General features: G+C 33.1%; 1 protein-coding gene across 2 annotated transcripts; it reads left to right on the forward strand.

Annotated features, from left to right (window-relative positions):
• Window positions 1-6,132: 6,132 nt before the first annotated feature.
• Window positions 6,133-22,417, forward strand: LOC143254426 (uncharacterized). Of its 2 annotated transcripts, none has more exons than XM_076509580.1 (4): window positions 6,133-6,614; window positions 13,988-14,134; window positions 20,119-20,219; window positions 21,167-22,417. In XM_076509580.1, the coding sequence occupies exons 1-4, from the start codon at window positions 6,551-6,553 to the stop codon at window positions 21,302-21,304; spliced, it is 450 nt and encodes a 149-aa protein (XP_076365695.1). In that variant the 5' UTR covers window positions 6,133-6,550; the 3' UTR covers window positions 21,305-22,417. The 2 variants fall into 2 exon arrangements, with proteins under 2 accessions (XP_076365695.1, XP_076365694.1); XM_076509579.1 differs by having other exon boundaries at window positions 6,148-6,614; window positions 13,970-14,134.
• Window positions 22,418-22,511: the final 94 nt, after the last annotated feature.

Genomic DNA, 22,511 nt, shown 5'->3' on the forward strand with positions numbered 1-22,511 from the left:
TCTTTTTATCACATTTTTATATGTTGTTTGTCCAAGCTATACCAGTTATTCTTATACACAGACAGATAAGTTTTTTCTGGGTAAGTGTTAGTTTGCCAAATACTCTTAAATCATTTGGAGACGGTTAACCCCATGATACACACAGCTTACTCACCTTTTTTTTTTATTCAGTACCATGAATAATTGTTTACCTGAAGCTATTCAAGTTAGTATCATAATGGCTTCTTTTGTTACCTTGGTCTTTCAGTTTTATTCACTGAACCATCAATTAAACAATCAAAGATTAAAAACTAATAACGTAACAATATGATCAATCATTAACAATAAATCATTAATCATCATTCAGAAAGAAAACTCAATCCTTCTGGAATCCAGTTCAGTCTTTTTTGCCATCATTTAGACACAATAAGTCAATGTTATCTTAAAATACATATTCAATCCAGAAGACTAGGCCTAACTGATCTCAATTTCATTTCCACCCCAGCTGGTATGGGAACAGCTGTATTTAACAAGTGGTGTTTTTTCAGTATTTCCATTGATGGAAGAGGTAAAAGAGGGAATCACAATCACGCACATCAAACGAAAGAACAGAAGGTGTGTGGAAGATGTTAATGGACTATATCACATTCTAGATACAGTCAGATCTACACACACGTGTGCTGATAAGTAATAACTTGCAAATTTTTATCACGTGATAACAAACATGAAATTCGATGAAGTGATTTTTTTTTACTTGCAGAAATGTGGTGCTATGATGAATTGAAATATTTTCTCAGTCAACTGAAAACTTAACGTATAATTTTTTAGGTTGTTTAAAATTTCTACTTATCTGTAGTCAAAGCATTCATGTAAATTATAGAGATTTAAATATTTATAAATAACGTGTATCCTTCACCACGAAAATTATCAGTTATCGTACAAAAATACGAAAAGGAGAAAGAGGCTCGGTTTATTCTTGGATTTGCTAAATGTCACTGGTTTTTATGGAGATCCACTTCACCATCAGTAATCATGGATAAAAGTAAATAAGAATAAGATTATATTTATGATGAATATAAGGTAACTGAAACACACTCACACTTAAAGTTACTTTAAAACGTTCTGAACATATTTCCTAGTTTTGTTAAAATGAAAGTTATAATAATAAATAAGTGGAATGGTTAATCTAATATTTATGTATATTCAAATGTTTAGTGCATGCTTTAGCTCCAAACAACGAATCGGAAAGAAAAAGAGCGATGTCAGAATTGCACTACATTTAACTTTGACATTTTCAAATTATATGTCCTTCACTTCCGTTATACGATAACAGAATCTCAGACACAGATCAAAGTATCTTTATTGGATTAAAATACAAATGTGTTTGTAGAGGAGTGCCAAAAAAAATAGAAACACCTGCTTGTTTTAATAGGGACCTGAAACCCTTTCTGTTGTAGGACACGTAATACACTAAACTCGTAAATTACATCTCCAGAAATCTCTGTGTGTTTATACATATATTCATATATTTACCACCTTTTTTCTTTTTTTGTACTTCGTTGCCAGATATCATGTCCTTCAGATAGGATTTATCACACGTTGAATGTAGGATAATAATATTTTTCAGAATTTCCATGCAAAGGTACACAAAGGGTTATTTGTGCATAGATGTTCATAAGTTTGAACTGACGTAATGTGAATCCAGCAAATCCAGCAATTGTATCGTCGACTAAACCTACATAACGCACATTTAGTTTTTTCAACCACGTTAACTCTACATACCCCAACATTAAGTTAACCTGTGAACTGGAAAAAAAAACAACTAACCAAATAGCATTTCTCAATCTCAAGATCACAAGAACCGATATACAATTCAAAGCAGAAATCCACAGAAAAATCAGTGCTGGAACTCAGCACATGAAACAAAACAAAAACTCGGCATATTAAAAAACTAAATAAACACAGCCACAAAACTATGCTCACCCGATAAAATTAATGATGAAATCAACAAAATAAAACAACACTTCATCAACAACAACAAATTTCCTCCAAAAACCGTTGAAAAAATTATACGCACACATCTAGATTAACAACAAACAATAATAAATCCCAAGATGCAACAAACTACAAACCTTACATTGCTGCATACCATATATTCCTGACATCAGCGGAAAAATAACCAACATTTGTGAAAAAACATATAACAAAAAACAACATTCTAGTAAACACCACATTTATTGAAAAACCAAGTACAAAACTAAAGTCCGTATTAAGTAAAAACTACTCAATACGCCATCAACATTATTTATAAAATACAATGTAACAACTGCCACGACTTTATATTAGAGAAACAAGTAAAAAATGCAAACCAGATTCAAAGATCAACAAAAAAAAACATTTTTGAACACTGCAAATCAAATTAACACAATATAACTATAGAAAACATCCAGATACTAAATAAGGAAACAACTATAAACAAACGTAAAATCAAAGAAGCACTACTTATGCAACGACTAATACTAAAGTTAAACCAATATAAAGGAACACCTTTGTACCTATATTAATTAATAGCCTGACATCTAACTGCAACGCACCCCATAATCCCGCACCCGTTTATACTCTCGTCTCTAAGACGTGCCAGGCAACGGTCAGCTGTATTGTTTTGTTTTGTTTTGAATTTCGCACAAAGCTACTCGAGGGCTATCTGTGCTAGCCGTCCCTAATTTAGCAGTGTAAGACTATATGGAAGGCTGCTAGTCATCGCCACCCACCACCAACTCTTGGACTACTCTTTTACCAACAAATAGTGGAATTGACCGTCACAGTATAACATCCCCACGGTTGAAAGGGCGAACATGTTTGGTGCGACTGGGATTCAAACCCGCGACCCTCAAATTACGAGTCGAACGCCTTAACACACTTGGCCATGCCAGGCCAGGTCAGTTGTAAACTCTCTCTTTGTTAACATGAAAATGAACTAAAAAAGGTCGAAACATTGTTTTCTACTTTATTTTAGTAAAAGTTTTAATACCCATACTAGTCGTCCTGATATATACTGCACTAGTAGTTTCGTTTCCTAATATTATAAGTAATCAAACTTAATAACAGTAATGTATTATTGTCTCTCGGCTAGCTTTTATACTAAGTAGGCGAGATTCTCGATCGTTCAACAATATTGGAAGATACGCTAGTGTTTTCTTTAAACATATTTTTGATTCTTGCTCTCGAGAATCTTCTACAAATTTAGAGAACAGGCGGGACTTGCGCAATACACATCTAACAATATACGTCACGTGCATCAAACTGAAACAAACGCATATATTAAAATAAAGGTATAACAAAATCCGTTAAGAGTCATAATAATTGGCCTGGTATGGCCTGATGGTTAGGACTCGACTAATAATCTTAGGGTTGAGGGTTTGAATCTCCATCAATGAACATGCTTGCTCTTTCAGTTGTGGTGTCGTCATAATATGACAATTAATCCCACTATTCGTAGGCGAAAGAGTAAGTAACTCAAGAGTTAGCGGTGGGTGGCGTTGACTATTACTGCTATGTTAGGGACAGCTAGGCAGAGAGCTTTCGTGTTGTTTTGTACGAAAATTGACGAAAACAAACAAAATCATAACGATCAGTACTATCTTTGAATTTTATACCAACGAAACTGTTTCAATGCTTTCACAAAAGAAATTACTTAAAGGTGTGTATGCGTTTGGTGTCACATAAAAAAACTAACCCCATATTTTTGTATTATATATTTTTGTATTATATATTTATAACACAGCTGCCTGCTGTGTTTTACGTTTTCTAAATAGTCTCCATTATTTTGATGAAGTATTCGCGTACATGTACATATATAATAGTCAGTGATTGAAATAGTTAATACACTATTGTTGTACAGAGTTGTTTAAATCAGTGATATAATTTAACAACTAATAGCTACTCTGCATCTACATGGTACAGAACTTTACTGTAATAAAACATATTTAAAATTAATTTAGGCTAATTTCCTCTGCACTGATACAACAAAAATTATGATTTATTGATTTTTCATAGGATGTTTGTGGATTTTGTGTGAACAGCCAAGCAGCTGTTTAAATTATGTATCATGAAAAACTCCTTCCAGATTTTAATTAAATGGCTTTTTTTTTTTTTCAAATTTTCCCTCCCCAGACCATAACAACAAAAAGAATTTAGTTGCTACACGCGTAATTGTAGCATCCATAGCATATTTTAAACTTCTTTAGACGTCGGGAACTATTCATAGAACACAATTCAATTTACTACACAAATCAATGTGTGTATTAATAGGTAAAAACATAAACCTAAAAGTAAGTGAGCAAAATACAAGTTGTTTTTTAAGCATAACTTATTGACTGCAATATTTCTCAAAATGTGCAGGGTTTGATAAAAAAAAAGTTGATATGTTTGTTTTTGAATTTCGCTCAAAGCTACACGAGGGCTAGCTGTCCTAGCCGTCCCTGATTTAGTAGCGTAAGACTAAAGGGAAGGCAGCAAGTCACCACCACCCACCGCTAACTATTGGGTTACTCTTTTACCAACGAATAGTGGAATTGACCGTCACATTATAACGTACCCACACCTGAAAGGGCGAGTATGTTTGGTGTGACGGAGATTCGAACCCGCGACCCTCGGATTACGAGTCGAGTTACTTAACCACCTGGCCATGCAGGGCCTATTAAATAGGTCTCTACGTCATTCACGAATTCTTTCGTACTTCTCACTAATTTAATATATCTTAATGGAGAAAGGAAGAATGCACAATAAACATCATTTACACTGTAGAATATTATACTGAGATTGTATACGTAAATTATTTATTATTTACGGCTCGGATTATTAATTGAAATGGTAGCTTAAGTAACTCCTCAATAGGTCACGAGAACTTCACAATACTGTTACAGTGTCTCCCTATAGTTATTGGAATATCTGCAAATATCGCGACAAAACATTTGAATTTCATGTTAATTTTTGTTATGCTTCTTTTTTTATTACATGTATAACTGAAGTACCCGTCCCCTGAATGGAAGTTATGTTAATTCGTGATTATCTTAGGACATTGAAAGTTGATTCCCTTATATGCAATTGTAAAAAATACTGCAAAACACAGTGTGAAACCACGAGTTTTCTTGTATTTCCACATGGATCTAAGAATCCTTCATGCCAAGTTTAATGAAAATCCATATACATAGGGTGAAGTAGTGATAGAAAAAGCCAATTACCCATGCATACGCAGAATTGAAAAGCTAGTTGTATGTACTTCTCCATGGATCTATTGAATTTTGGAGCGGATTTATCCACACCCTGCAAAGTAGTAACATGGACAGACAACAGACAGTACATATAAATTTCTCAACAAGTGGGTTTCTCGACATCACTGAGTACTATTATGTTTATATAAATAAGCAATATATGCCACATATCAGTATAACTGTATAGTTGGTATTATAACTATTCTATAATATTACAACAATAGTGAAACAGTTACAATAATCTGTACATTGTTTGACGTATGTTACGGCAGACTCAAGAAACAGAACATTACAAGCAGTTTTATAATTTAACTAGCGTATAGCTCGTCATATATGTAGGGGCAAGTACTACTACCTCCACTTCATAGTATGCCCTAACCTCACACTTACAGTTAACTGAAATAAATAAATTTTCCAAAAGCAAAGTGAAGCTTGACGAACAAAGAGGCAGCTTTTTTTTATTGATTATTGTTTGGAATTGAGCATAAAGCAAAACAGCGGGTTATCTGCGCTCTGCCCATCACGGGTATCGAAACCCGGTTTCTATCGGTATGAGTTTGCATACATACCGCTGTGTCACCGGGGGACAAAGAGGCAGTAAAACGTCGATAAATTCCTTACTGAACGAATCAAATTTGTCATTCATTTATGAAATGAATTAGTGGTGTATTTATACAATAATTATTGGTAAAACAAACAGGTTAACAGCTGATACATAGAAACGCGAGTGCGTTTTGATAACACTAAGTTCCAACAATGTAGATTAGCAACAAAATTATAACCTAATATTGTTGTTAGAAATCAAGGTAGTGGTAAAAAAATCTCCCCAAATAAAAAATATATATAAATAAAACTAAATTTTTTTCGGGCAATAGCTTTTCATTGGGTTACAAGTGACAATGAAGCTGTTCTTTTTATAGTTATCTGGATTATAAAGGTCGTTTATTTTCTAACCTTATCAAAATGTGTGAATTCCTACATTACATACTACATTTTTTGAAACACAGATTTAACAGAAAGTTACAACATGTCAAACATTTTTGTCATAGGTCGGTAACTATATTATTGCACTACTTGCTACTGTAATACTTATACTTTCTCTCTGAAGGTGGGTTATGCATATAGTACTTCCTGTAAATGACCACAGCTGGGTTGTACTGTTTGTCTAGCAAACGTAACTGATAAGGAAGCGCCTCTTTCTCATCATATTCAGCTTGCAATTAAGATCTTTAATTTCGTATAAAGGAAGCGTTGGTCATTAAAGGCCTCACGTTGGATATTTCAACGTTCTTTGAAGAATGTCAGCTACTTTGGTGAGAAAAACTCTCGACCTTGACCTTTGTACTAGCAATGAAAAATCAGGTAAGTCTAATAATCATTTTTATACCTAATTCACTGAACAGAGAAATCCTGAATTTGTGGTTGAAAAATGAATCTTTAATTTGAAAACTAAAAGGCATTGATCAAGCCCCAGAATGGCAAAAATCTTAACAAATTAATTAAATCAGTCATAGCGGAATGCGTATCATTTTAGTAAAAATAAGTAAGCTTGTGTCTATATATATGAAGCACATATAGATAAACCATGTCCTACGTATTTAATTTTGAGAGATTGACGGTGTTAGTCATACTATTACTACTAGTAGTGATAGGCCTATCAATGAACCGTGGGCAATCATTACCATAAAATTGAAACAACGTGCTTATTACACATCGTTTGCAATCGCAGCACTTTTCTTTAATTCTGCAATGATGTGCTGATGCTGTAAGTTTTAATTCATGCCGTGATCTCGCAAAGCATTAACGTAAAACTGAAATATTACTGTCAATTAGGTTTGAGTATAATTTTGACAAAACACGAATACGATAGGAATTTTATTATGACGACTTTTATTCAACATACTGTATCGTATGTTAATTATTTCATAATTACGTAAGGCCTAAATCAAATGTAGAACCTGCTGCTCAGTTCACTTTTGCACAAATATCCATGTAGACATTTCATTTGCAGTTGAATGTAAAATGTCAAAACAGCATAAAGTATTTCCAAACAGGCCATAAAATATTTATTCGAAACATTAAATTTCAAGCTAATTTAGTCCCCCACTGAGACAGCAGTAGGTCTTTGGATTTACAATGCTAAAATCAGAGGTTCGATTCCCCTCGGTGAACACAGCAGATAGCCCAATGTGGCTTTGTGATAAAAAAAAATGCAACACACACGTGTGCACAAGCTGGTCCAGCATGGCTAGGTGGTTAAGGCATTTGACTCATAATTTGCGGGTTGTGGATTCGAATCCCTGTTACACCAAACATACTCGTCCTTTCAGCCATGGGGGCATTATAATTCTACAATCATTCCCACTATTTCTTGTTAAAAGAGTAGCTCAACAGTTGGCACGGTGTGGTGATGACTAGCTGCCTTCCCTCTAGTCTTGCACTGCTAAATTAGGGACAGCTAGTGAGATAGCCCTGGAGTAGCTTTGCATGAAATTCAAAACCAAACTCAAGCTAATTTAAACATCAAAATTCATGTGTAGCCACCTGGCATGTTGTCCTCTCCTTTTTAAAAGTAAAAATAACATAATAAGAAGCATTCAAATGAATCATTTAATGATGGTTTATTGATCCCTTTCTGAACTTGTTGAAGTCCATATGGGATATGCTTAGGTATGGATCTTATACCAACCAAATCTTGTATATTCACAGTGTTGTTATCAACACAGTTTTAGGAACTGCTTGAACTGGTGCATTTCCTAACTATTTGGAATATGTATATTCCAAAAATAGTTATAGGCTAGTTATTACTAGCCCAACTTTGTGTACATAATCTATAGCAGTATCATTGGAAACTTAAAATATGTCTTTTCTGTACTGCATCTATTATGAGACATAAGTAATGTTTTGTCATTTTTATGCCATTTTCCACAACTGCAACTAGATTGTTACAATTGAACTTCTGAACCATGCTTTCCTCGCAGTCTGTTCAAAAACTGCAATTTTGGATGTTGGAAAGTGTTGCAAGCACCTTATTGTGTGTGGACAATGGATCTTAAATAGACTGAAAACAACAACAGAAAGATGGTTATCATACTTGTTCAAACTTATGGAATTTCAAACAGAAGAACCACAAGAAGTCATTTATAACTAAATGTAACATCATCAGTAATTCTAGCATAACCTCTATAGATGTTTCAACAACAAAATAGTTATTTAAACTGTAGGTATTAAAACTATTAGTATTAAGTATTGATATGTAATATGTGTTTTCATTTATAAGGTTATTAGAATGTATTTGGTAATTATTAGTTTTTAACATTTTGAAATAAATCAAGGCATGCAGATGATTATTTAATTACATGAATAAAAATTACATTTGACATTAAAACACTGCACTTTGAAAATGTAAATTTTAACATTAAGTATTTTAAAAAATTAATACAAGTAAATAGTTTAACCATTAAACGGCAGCCATCATCAGTTGATGGTTCTACCTTCAACATAACTTTTGATTATGGGTTAAGGAAGAAATATAATGGAATAAATTATGATTACCTCATCACATGCAAATGAATCAGTTATACAGTTGTAAATATTCTTGTGGCATAGTTGCACTTCTGTTGTCAAGAATAAGGTCTGCAAAAGAGTAATGAAAACACTGCTATCAAGTCATCTCTTAAGTAATGTCTGATTTTATGTTAAGAAAAAGAGAAAGGATTTAAAATGCTTTTAATGTTATTTAATCAATAATGTATGTTCCATTATTATTAATTACTTCCTGCCAATGATTCACAGGCTTCTGAATGCCACTTCTATAAAATTCTTGGGATTTAGAGGAAAAGAATGTAGAGAGGGTTGTTTTGACATCTTCGTGTGTTTGAAACTCTTTTCCATAGATAGTTCTGCATACTTCGGAATAGATGATGATCAGATGGGGCAAGGTCTGGAGAATAAGGAGGATGTGGAAGTTTTTTCCCAGACTAGCTTTTCAATCTTTGCAGATGTGATCCTTGCTGTATGGGGCCGTGCATTATCTTGGTGTAACACAAGACCTTTACGATTGATCAAAGCAGGCCTCTTTTCTTTAAGTGCAACATTCAAGCTCTCTAACTGTTGACAATAGAAATCTGATGTAATCGTTACATTGAGTAGCAGCAACTCAAAGTGGATAACACCAACAATATCCCACCAAACACTTAACAAGACTTCCCTAGGGTGGAGGTCCATTTTAGGCTGTGCTATAGCCAGTTTACCTGCACTGAGCTATTGTCTGCAGTGCTTAACGTTTTTATAAAATACCCATTTTTCATCTCTAGTCACTTGTTTGTCCAAAAAAGGTGAGTTACATTCACGAGAGTGCAGAAAAGTGCAAATGTCCACTCTTGCTCCAAGGTTAGCTTCTGTGAAGTCATGAAGGACCAATTTTTCAAATTTTGACACCTTTCCAAGCTGCTGCAGATGACGGTGATCTGTTGAATGGGTTGAATTAAGCTTCTGTGCTAGTTCAATTGTTGCAGCACAATCTTTATCAAGTGCAGCCAGCAGCAAGTCATCATTAAACTCAACAGGACGACCTGAACGTAGCACATCACTTAAGCTGTAGTCACTTGATCTGAACTTCTGAAACCACCTTTGACATTTTCTTTCATTGAGAGATTCAGCACCATAAATACCTTAAATGTTTCATGTAATTTCTGCTGCACTGTTGCCCCCTTTTTTAAACTTGTAAAGCTTTATATGCCTAAAGTGCTCCTCGGACTCTTCCATCTTCATAAGGATTTATTTGATTAATGATGTGAAAACATGGAGTTGGGTTAGTTTCTTATATTTCTCTGAGTATTTTTTTTTTACATGCCCTACTACGTATTTTAATCTTTAAAGCCTACAATAACAGAAATGATGATGCACTTTCTATATTAAGTTTTTGGACATTACTTATAGGATGACTTGAGATAATGAGTTGATTTGTACATGTTCTTCATGTGGTCTCATACTAACAACACTGATGTTTTAAGTGTGTATTATTAATGACTTCAGATGCCAACTGAACATTTGTGATTTTGTGGTCATAAATGTTGCACATAGCTTCCTTTCAAGAATGATCTCTAATTTCAAAACTTTTGCCAGTTTTTTTCACTGTAGTGCAAAATCATCATGCATCTGGCCATTAGGGAAGAATGAACAGTCTCGGATGAGTTAAACTGGCATGGAATGTTTCAGAACAGAATATTTCATTTTGATGATTCAACCCCTTGGCATTTCTGGTTGTCTGAGTGAAATGTCAAAGGATCACAAAATAGGGTTCCATCTTGTTCAAAATATCATTATAACCACTGGTTTTAAATATGATAAAAAAAAAAAAAGCTGAAACATTCCCACAACCATCCAGTCTCTGTGATTGTACAAAGACATTTTTATCATATAAAAGACATTTACTAAAGCTGCTACATTGTATGATTTTCACCGCGTTTCACCCAAAGAATTTATAATCTGTGCCTTGAGTGACATTCATGTGTCATTTTTCACAACTTTTAAATTGTCATTCTTTCAATCATGATCAGAGAAAATGAAGTTGGGAAATATGTACTAAAACTACTATCTAATGTGAATTTCGCTACATATCGGAAGTTTAAAAATTATGGGATAACATGAAAAAGTTAGAAAATAATAATAGGTGTTACAGTATTTCAGTTTTAAATTTACTGTACTGAAAAATGTGACTTATGTGCAAATCAACAGTAATTACACCTTCTGTGTGATGTGTGTGTGTGTAATATATAAAAGTCAAATGTGGAGTGGCTTTGATACCTGGCTAACCACTTTTAAAAGGTAAATAAAAGTGAGTTTGATAGTGTACCAAAAACAACCACTAATAAACTGAGCTTCTTGCAGAATGTTGAAAGAATAAAACTTGAGAAATAAGAAGTTTTATTTGTGATTGGTGATCTCTAGGTTAAAGTAATAAAGAATATATTTTGTTTCGTAAATAAAGAACTTTATATAGTATAATTTATTCTGCTTATGTATTTTTAATTATGTATATGGTACAATGGCGTGACTTAAAAATTAACAGATTTGTAAACTTATAACAACATTTATTAGAAGAATGTGGAATTTTTTCGACATACTGTATGCTAAAATTACAACAACATGAGTGGTTCTGGTATTCATTACTTTTTGGGTTTTAAAAACACAAACATAACAACATTCAGGAATTGTTAATGAAAGTTAACATTTTAAACTAGGACTAAGACAGTGTAACTAAGCACACTGATGAAAACCTGCCAAGTTCAAAATTCAGTTCTTCTAATTGATATTTCTGTTTTGTTGGTTTTTTGCCCACAATTTAATAGGGATAAACATTTCTTTATAACATTAAAGAAGTTTAAAAAGAAGAAAAATGCATAACCTTTTGGAAATTATTCATGTAGCTGTGAAGTATCCTGTAGTACATAGTTAAAATTGATGCTGCTTTGAAACCAGAAGAAATTTTGTCTCCAACTGCAATGCAAAGAACCTGAAAAATAAATCCATATTTTGATTCCATTTCAGATGCAGTCTGTTCAATTACTTGTTTTTTATCTGCAAGATTAGTGGTGATATGTGGGGTAGAATGCAGTCATTTAGTACAGCGAGTCCATTAATATTTTTTTCTAATTGTACTTTTGGGTTGTCATACCGTGTTTCTCCGAAAATAAGACAGGGCTTATATTAATTTTCACTCCAAAATATGACACTAGGGCTTATTTTCGGGGGGATGTCTTATTTTGATATATTAAAAAAATGAAGTTACAAAGTAAAACTATTAAACTAACCATTTAAAATAAACTATTATTAAACTATTAAACTAACTGATTAATACTTAAACAAACTAATTAACTAACTATTAAACTAATTAATAAATTATTATTTTTTTTATTTCTTTCCTCTTCCTGCCACTCTTAACTAGGGCTTATTTTAAGGGTAGGGCTTATATTAAAACTATCCCCAAAAATCACACTAGGTCTTATTTTATGGGTAGGTCTTATTATTGGAGAAACACGGTATTGGATAATCATACTTTTTTGTACTAATGTCTCTGCACATTTTTTTTGTGATGACTGCAAGTTGTTTTTGTTCTTTGTGCTAAAACTTAGTTGTGGTTTAAAATAAGCTTGTTCACATTTGAATGAATCCAAAAGATCTGAAGACATTAATGTATTTGGAGTGAAATATGAGCCATTATTAAACAAAGTTTTTCTAAAACTAAATGTGTAGCTTACTTGTAACTCTAGGTTCACTTTCATGGTGAGAATTTATGCCTTTTTTTAGTTTCAGTTTTTCAACAGATATTAAGTGTATTGGTGGCTCCACATTTTTAGAAAAATTGTTACAAACTGATATCCAAGTTGCTCGTTTTACAATATTTGGTAAAGAAGGAAGCTGCAAATGCTTGGTTCATCTAAAAGCTGTATATGTTTTGTCTTTTAAACAAGGTTCACAGACATAAATTGGAGGATATTCTGATTCACAAATAGAAATATCTAAAAATGTTTATATTTTAGAAATAATTTATTTGTTTTGATTTTTTTTCCTTTCTCCATTAAAGCAAGATGGTCACCAACTTGGATCAGAGCACGTTAAACGCCTTCCTTACATAGTTATTTTACAGAAGCATCTACATCGTTTTTCTTGTGAGAGTTAATTTTCCTTGAAATAGTTTGGTCACATCAATCAGAATATTTGTCCCCTCCTCCTTTTTAAGCCCTCATTAAGTACAACATACTATTAAACAAGTGTCACTTTCAGTAAATATTTTAATCTATTTCTGTGTGTGTTGAACACATGCAAATTTATAACAAAGTGCAAACATATCCCAATTTTGTTTATTGCACACTGGTCTCCAGCTATTGAGGATGATTAGTAATTAGTAACTTAAATGATAAAAGTATCTAACATTTTAACTCTAACAGATTGCCATAATGCTTTTAGATAGATGTTTATAACACACATTAAATTGGCAACAAATCCTGAAAAGTTAGATATCCAGTGTTGTTTGTTTTACACACAAATGTACAAGTGGAAGAACTAATTCACGTTATGATTATAAAATGTATTCTAAATAAACAATTGTAGGGTATAGAAGCAAAGCGTACGGTAATTATCATTATTAGTGTACCAAATAAATTGGCTTTTAAGGTATAAACTGTAAGACTGATTTGAAAATCTTTATTGGTTACAAAATATGGTCATACTTATTCAACTCAAAACATGATCTCATCAGAACTGCACAAAAATCTAGAAGATAAACTGATCTTACACTTGGCTTCAATTGCACATTTGTGCTTTTATTACATTAGTACTCAGTAATTTCCACTTTATTAATTGTGTGTACAATGATATAATAAACAGTACTTTCTTCAAACTTTGAACAATATTCCAATTTCAGCATTTCATACAGATGTAGAATGTTTGTTTTTTTGGTAAAACCTACTCACATGTATTCACACACTGAAATATCTTTAAGTTGCTTCTACATGTGTAAATTATCTACTGTTTTGTGTGTGTTTTGTTATTGTGATGATTATATTTACTTATTCAAATGTTTTTTATTAAGTGAAAGAAGAAACTTGTATGAGCTATACATTGTATCAAGTACATGTTTTCTGTTGATAAAAATGTCATTCTAACAATAGTTTTAAAGTATGTAAATCAATTGTTGCTGGAAATAGTTATAGTCTTTTTAATTTTCAAAGGACCTGAAAATAAAGAAATAAAAGATGCTTTGCCCACCACAAAGAAAGGTTTGAAAAAATTTCGTAAAAGAATGATCCAAGACAAGCAGAAAAATTTGAACAAAGGAATATCAATGGCTAAAGATAAGAAACTGAAGTGCATAATAGGTAGTAACAGGATTTGTTTTGGTACACTTATTGGGAACTTAATATTGTTTGTAAAGAACATTAATGGATTTGTAAATTAAAAATAATATTTAGTAGAAGAATGTGAAATTTTCTGGACATACTGTGTATTAAAATAACATGAGTGCATCTAGTATTCTCAATCTTTGAGGTACTAACAACACAAGCATAGCATTTGGGAATTTTTTAATGAAAATGAACATTTGAACTTTAACTTTGAGACAGTAAAACTGAGTACATTTATTCCTAATTATCATTTTCTTTATAGGAGATCTTTGAAATAGGAACTTAAAGTTAGTCAAGTGTCAAAGGAGTGCAATCATTATAACTGAGTTTAGGTGGGATCAGGGTTGTTTAAATAGTTTGTTTTAAAATTATATCTTTATTTACAGATATGTACTTGTTTAAAGGAAGTAGTACAGAGGATCACCAAGTAAATCTGGTGTATTTAAAAAAGACCTAGAAACTATAACAAACTAACTAAACTACTGTGGCAGGGGTTCAGTTTAGAGAGAGAGAAATCAGAAGAGTTCTCTCTCCAACTGGGGTGTTCAGGAACTTTGTAGTTCCTCTTCGTCCCCTTACATGAGAAATGTTTTAAAATATCCGTGGAATTTTTACTTTATTTTTAACATTTCAAAAAATGGAGTTGTGTATTTGTGAGTGAGAGGAAGGACGGGAGAACTGGACGAAAGCAGCGAAAGTGAAGTGAGCCAGACCTTGGCTCGAGGATGGAGTACCCTGGCGGCTGGCGAATTGATTTTTTAAAATTTACTGTAATTGATTAGATACCCTTGACTGGATAAATGGCCCTTTTCAGAATGAGGCTGGGACCTACAGGTCCGATGCCAGAGATTTTGCTGTGGGGGGGGAAACGGGAGTACCCCGAGAAAACCCACTTTCACGGCCTGGGCGCCGAATAATCTACCCAGACCGTGCCCGGAAGTAGCTGGGAAGAAAGAGAAAAAACAAACTGATGAACAATGTTGGTGGTATACGTGGAAACTGTTAGCTGCAGTCTTGTAGATCGGGTGGTAACTTCATCATGAACTTGTTTCCACACTTGAAGCCCATTGGTGCAAGTGAGAAACGTGGTCTTGGTGGTGGAACTACTGGCTGTTCTTCGGTGAGTTGTTCTTCGCTGGTCTGTGATGCTTTATTTCTTCTCGAGATTTTGGTTTGAGTTTTCTGCGTGGAGGTAGATTGTTTTTCAGTTTGTGCTGTCGCCCCGATGGTTATCTTCGTAATGGTTTGAGTCTGGCTGGTTGTTGAATTCTGTGGAACTAGGATTGAAATCTGGCAGGAACTGTCCTTTTTCTTTCTTGAACTACTGGAACTTGGCGTGTTGCTAACAATGGGTTTTGTCGTCTTCCGAGTCGGGTTGTCTGAATCCGTCTTCATGTTTCTTCTAATACGGTCTGGACTCGGCGGTATTTTGATATTTTCATGTTGGAAGATTTCCGTTGGTTGTTTGCGATATCTGGGTGCTTGGTTTGAACCATTCTTGAGTGATCGTCGATGTGGGCGTTCGGCTCTAAAATGAAATATATGATAATAACAGCCATCTTGTAAAATACAGTCGGCACTGTACTTCGATGTTGTCACTATCTTCATGAAGTGTGTGGGATGATTACTGTTCTTAGAATAAATTCGATGAACTGCGTATACCTTGGCTTGTATTTGGGGTTCTATGGTTTGTCTAATTTCTTCTGGTTGAATTGATGGGTCGACGCCCCTGAGGAATACAGAATAAAGATTCACTGGACTTTTGGTAGGGGAACAACTTACTTTAAATTCAGTGTTCCATAGCTGGCACAGATAGGTTTGGTCTGCAGTAGTGGCTGGTTGGATGAGGATTCCTCCCCGGCGTAAAATACAGGTCCTGGACGGTTTGATGGTTGCCCCAGGCTTGGCTCGGGCGATCAACGTTGCGACTTGGTACGGCGTGAGGTTCAGCGGTAAGCCGTCGACGATTACAGGCGGCACTAACGGCCTGACTGGCGAGGATGAACGTTTTGTTCTGAATAGCATATTGGCACGTCGTTTAATATACTAACCTTTATTAGGGGGTAAGTATGAAACTATAACACTTCTGGATAGTTCCTTATAAAGGGTCATTTTTACTCTTGAAGAATTACAGGCAACTATTTAATAGCATTTGTTTCTGGGTTGTTCTGAAGTCTGAGTTACTAGGGATACATAACACTCGTAACTTTCATTGCTGATATTGACATAAATCATGCATAAGACATGCCCGCCACTGCAGGTATATGCAATAAATTCAGAAGAATCCACAAATTTTTAATTTTCACTGTGCTAAAAATATTTCAGATGTTTTGCACATTTGCATGATGGGTAACCACCAGCAGAAAACTAGTAAATAATAATAATTAATGTTTCCACTACTAATTGTGTCTTTATTTACAGATACCATTAAATTCCCATTTGATCTTACTAATCCAAAGGAGAACATTCTACAATGTATTTATCATCCTCTTATTTGTAATGAGACTCTGCAAACCTTTTAATGTGTGAAATCTTACTATTTTTTCTAACTTTGGTGGGGATGGACATAAAGAAACCTTTTATATATTTGTAAAAACGGCTTGTTTGGGTTGAGAAAATATTTTACATAGAAGAGCGAACAACTTTTCAACCTTCTTCGATCATCGTCAGGTTCACAAAGAAAGAGGTAACTGACTGAAAACTGACCAGAAGCTGACCACATGTTTGGAAGTGGTTGTGTAACTGAGTGTCGGAATATAGAGGGCGGTGTTAGATGTTTGAATATATAATTTTATTTATTTTATTATAGGTATAAAGGCATTCCTTTGTATTGGTTTATTTTGGGTTTAAGTTGTTGTATAAGTTAGGCTTCTTTAATTTTGCATTTGTTTATGTTTGTTTCTTTATTTAGTATTTGAGTGTTTTCTATGGTTATGTTGTGTTTATTTGACTTGCAGTGTTCGAAAACGTGTGAAGGTGAATTTTTATGTTCTTTGAATCTGGTTTCCATTTTTCTACTTGTTTCTCCAATATAGAAGTCGTGGCAGTTATCACATTGTATTTTATAAATAATGTTGGTGTGGTGTTTGTCAGTGTAGTTTTTTACGTAGAAAAGGTCTCAGTTTTGTGCCTGGTTTTGAATAAATTTGGTATTAACTGGAATGTCATATTTTGTTACTAGTTTTTGCCAAGTGTTGGTTATTTGTCTGCTGATGTCGGGAATATATGGTATGCAGCAGTATATGGTTTCGTGATTTTTTGATTCGTGAGATATATTTACTTTTGTTGGTTGATTTTGCTTTCTGTCTAGGTGTGTGTGTATAATGTTTTCTTCAGTTTGTGGAGGAAACTTGTTGATGAAGTGTTTTATTTTGTTTAATTCATCGTTAATTTTATCTGGTGAACATAGTTCTATGGTTGTGTTTATTTGGTTTCTTAGAATGTTGAGTTTTTGTTTTGTTTCATGTGCTGAGTCCCAAGGAATGTATAGTCCAGTATGGGTGATTTTTGTCGTGTTTTTTCTGTTGTTTGCATCTTAGTTTTCATAGTTTTTTGTTCTGGCAGATCTTTTTGTCTCTGTCGTTCTAAGTATTGATTTGGTTTATGTTTCATTGTCCATGTTGAACACAAAATACAAAGAACTACATGACTTACAAAAACAAAAAAATGAACATAGACCATCAACTGGCATGCTGCATTATACCAGAGATTTACGGATCTAGTCAGGAGACTTGTGATACTTTCTACAAAAACAAGAAAACAACCAAAACCAACCAACAGATAGAAGACAACTTAGATAATTTTATTGACATCCAACAGCCAAACTTCCCAGGTAAAATTAAAAATTTATATTTTCCAGAAACGCCTAAAAACAACATCTTAGACAATTTTTTCAAAGACTTTTCTCACAAAACCATCAACATAATTTCACAAAACAGAAAGCTAAAAAACAATCTTACAAAAAGAGACATTAATTCTATTAAAATCCTAAAACAAGACAAAAACATAAAAATTCTAAAAGCAGATAAAGGTAACGCTATAGTCATAATGAATACAAATGAATACATCCAAAAAATGAAGAACATCCTATCAGACACGAACAAATTTAAACCAATACACACAAATCCAACAAAGACGCACGAGACGCAACTGAACAAATTACTACTAAAAATGAAAAAAGCCAACACAATTTCACAAACACTTTATTCTTACCTACGTAAAACCGACTCACGCACACCACAAATATACGGTATCCCCAAACCTCATAAACCAGATTGTACATTACGACCAATAATGTCCACATATGAATCGTTTAATAGCAATCTTGGTAAATACATAGCATGGGCATTCTCTAAATATGTAACATCAACCAGCTCATTCATCAAAGACTCTTTTAATTTCAAGTCTAATCTAAATCAACTTAATCATAAAGCCTTAATGGCCAGTTTCGATGTTATATCCCTCTTTACAGAAGTTCCAATCACTGAAGCCTGCAAGATAGCCTTAGAACTCTATATCCGAGAGCCTAACCCAACTATAGACATTCCCAGCAACCCTCGTAGAATTCACCACGATAAAGACAAACTTCATGTTCAACAGTCACAACTATATACAAACAAATGGCCTAAGCATGGGCAACCCAGTATCACCAGTTCTAGCCAATATTTTTATGACACAAGTTGAAACACAAGCAATTAACACAGCATTACATCCACCACTATACTGGTACAGATGCGTATGTAAATGACACGGTTGCGGGATTCAAATCTACAGAACACGTACTTAATTTTTTTCAATCACATTAACTCTGTACATCCCAACATTAACTTCACATGTGAACAGGAAGAAAGCAATCAAATATCATTTCTTAACCTCAAAATTACAAGAACCGACACACATTTTAAAACAGAAATCCACCAAAAAATCACCTATACTGGACTACACATTCCTTGGGACTCAGCACATGAAACAAAACAAAAACTCAACTTACTAAGAAACCAAATAAACTATGCTCACCAGATAAAATTAACAATGAATTAGACAAAATAAAACAATACTTCATCAACATCAATAAGTTTCCTCCACAAACTGAAGAAAACATTATACACACACACCTAGACAGAAAGCAAAATCAACCAACAAAAGTAAATATATCCCACGAATCAAAAAATCACGAAACCATATACTGCTGCATACCATATATTCCCGACATCAGCAGACAAATAACCAACATTTGGCAAAATCTAATAACAAAATATGACATTCCAGTTAATACCAAATTTATTCAAAAACCAGGCACAAAACTGAGGTCTATACTATGTAAAAACTACACTGACAAACACCACACCAACAGTATTTATAAAATACAATGTGATAACTGCCACGACTTCTATGTTGGAGGAACAAGTAGAAAAATGGAAACCAGATTCAAAGAACATAAAAATTCACCTTCACACGTTTTCGAACACTGCAAGTCAAATAAACACAACATAACTCAAATACTAAATGAAGAAACAAACATAAACAAACGCAAAATTAAAGAAGCCTAACTTATACAAGAACTTAAACCCAAAATAAATCAATATAAAGGAATGCCTTTATATCTATATTAATATAATAAAATAAATAAAATTATATATTCAAACATCTAAAACTGCCCTTTACATTCTGACACTCAGTTACACAACCCCTTCCAAACATGTGGTCAGCTTTCGGTCAGTTACTTCTTTCTTTGTGAACCTGACGATGACTGAAAAAGGTTGAAACATTGTTTGCTTTTCTATGTAAAATATTTTCTCAACCCAAACGAGTCGTTTTTGCAAATATATTTTTCTACAAGTGGGTTTTTGGGACATCACTTAAAGAAACCTTTTGAAAACAACTATGCCATTGTCAAGTGTGTTCTGCACTTTGAGGTCAAGGGTGAATTGATCAAATAATTTTATTAATAATTATTGCAGAGAAATTAAGAGAAAATCAACAAGGAGATATGGTACAGGAAAATATTAAACTGCTGAAAAGATTTGGAGAAATGAAGACAAAAGCTGATACAACGAAGCAGGTGAGTTTAAGCCTTTCTTTTTAGTTTTCACTACTTCTCTGGACATAGTTAAAGCTCTTTTTGCACACAACTATGTAGTAAGAAAATAATTAGCTTTTAAAATTAGAAATTGTAATTATTGCAGTTTCCCAAGCAAATAATATTTAGAACATTTAACTTTAAAAACAAGTGGAATTTAATTCTTTATATTCTTAGGGGAATTAATAGACTGAACTTGGTTACAATATTTAAAATAAATTCATTCAACAAGAACCATTCAAATTTCTTAACTATAAAATTTTGTAGTGAATTAGCCCCTAGTGGCACAGGGGACAAGTCCTGAAAGCTTCTAATGCTACAAACCAGGTTTCTATATTCATAGTGGGCACAGCACAGATGACTGTGGTTAAGCAGAAAGTAACAAGATAGTGAATTAGTTGTTTTTGTATGGGTTGTGCATTTTGCTAATTTTATTTTTAAAAAAATTGTAGCTAAAGAAAAATTGGACTAAATGTTATAATTCTGAGTTGTACAGTGGTGAGTAGTTGAGATGGTTACTACAGTAAGTGAAATTTAATTTCTGCATTAATTGGATAAAAATAAATTTCCAAAATTTCTGTTTAGATATAAGAACATTTTATAATGAACATTTGAAGGTAAGCATAACACAATCTAATTTGCTGTGAGCTAACTATTAGTATTACATTTTTTGTTAATTATTGTGTTTGAGCAAGTGATTTTGTTACATTTGTTTCATGCGGGTGATAAATGTTTCTCTCCAGTTACAATTTTAAGCTCTTTTGATTTGATGAGAGCAGGAGAAAGTTAATATACAATCAGTAATATATACATTTATCTTTTGATAGAAATCGATAAGGTCAGAGGGATCGTATATTTTTCACTGTTTACTTCTTTAAACATGTAGAAGATTTTCTTCAGTAATTAAGGTAATTGTTTTCATTACTTAGATCTTAGGAAGAATGTCTAAAAATCAACCTCCAACCCAGAAGGAAGAACAGTCTACTGTGTTTACTGACAAGGATTTTGAGTTATTTGAAAGAGAATATATGTTAATAAAACCCAAGAAGGAGTCTTTTTTTGATTGAATGTACTAAGTTTTAAATATTCAAGTGAAACATTTGTGAACTGAAATCTTGTTTTTCAAAATGTCAGTTTTAGATACAGGTGACACCCTCAGTCAAAAGGAATCACACTCAAAACTGAAAATGATTGTCATTGGCATGTGTATTCTGCACTTTGCGGTCAAGGGTCAATTTAAAGAGTAAAGTTCACTTCATGCTATTTGATCAGATAAATGTAACCCAAAACTTTCCAAAGAGTGTCTTCCCTTTAGTCTATTAGTTTATAATTAGAGACTGTAGCTCCCATGAATAGGTTTATACAAAGGTGTTCAAACAAACCTAGATTAAAAAAAAAAGGTTTTTGCCAGTAACATTTTCAAAGGGAAATTGATGAACTTTATTTCAGAAATATTACACTACAGAATGGTGTTTTATTATTATAATTATTGTTAAGATTATAGGCAAAGATCTCTCAGCATTGCCTACTGCTTTTAAGGTTACTTGTATAATCTAATATTTGGTTGATTGTTACAGTTATAACATTCACATCTGATAAGATAAGCATGTTAAGTGGTACGTTGCAGCTTGAACCTTGGTCCACTATACACCTGTGTGTGATGTCTAATTATGACACTCTTGTCGTGTAATTAGTAATGTGGATGAATGGATTAATGAGACCCCAATGTTGCTCTCTACTGTTTATCAAAATCACAGCCAAGGGAACAGGCTTTGATAAAATTAGTGGAGTTATTTGGTAAAACCAAATTTCTGATCATGTTTTAAAACTTTGATTTCAATACAAAGTTTTTTAACTTAAGATAATGGCAAAGAAGATTTACTGGATATATCTTTTTCAGTTTTAAAACTGATACTTAGGAAAACGTGTAATATTGTTATTTTTTGGTCAATTAGGCTATGACTCGTAACATTTTGTATGTCAGTGATATAATTTACAGATATCTGTGTATTTGAATTAATTGACAAAATATGCTTTAAAAGTTTTGGAAATGTTATGAACCTACATTTTGTCTCTCTCTTAAAGATATATAAACATGCATAAATTTGGTCAGCAGAACATCCTAAACTAGAAATGAGAAACATTGAATTTTTTGTAATAAAAGAAAATGTTATAATTGATAGATTGTTTTTCTTCTCAAAAAGTATCAGTGTTGTAAGAAATTCTTTTTGTCATAATATAATAGAAATATAGAAGAAAGATGTAGAAATGTAT

Source organism: Tachypleus tridentatus, chromosome 6, assembly GCF_004210375.1.
Source record: "Tachypleus tridentatus isolate NWPU-2018 chromosome 6, ASM421037v1, whole genome shotgun sequence".
NCBI lineage: Eukaryota > Metazoa > Arthropoda > Merostomata > Xiphosura > Limulidae > Tachypleus > Tachypleus tridentatus.

Excerpts from the sequence above, each read along its gene's own strand:
- LOC143254426 (XM_076509579.1), top strand. The coding sequence starts at position 6,551 with ATGTCAGCTACTTTGGTGAGAAAAACTCTCGACCTTGACCTTTGTACT. Across the intron at positions 6,615-13,969 it reads TACTAGCAATGAAAAATCAG|TCTTTTTAATTTTCAAAGGA; the intron begins GTAAGTCTAATA and ends AAATAGTTATAG. Across the intron at positions 20,220-21,166 it reads AAGCTGATACAACGAAGCAG|ATCTTAGGAAGAATGTCTAA; the intron begins GTGAGTTTAAGC and ends TTCATTACTTAG.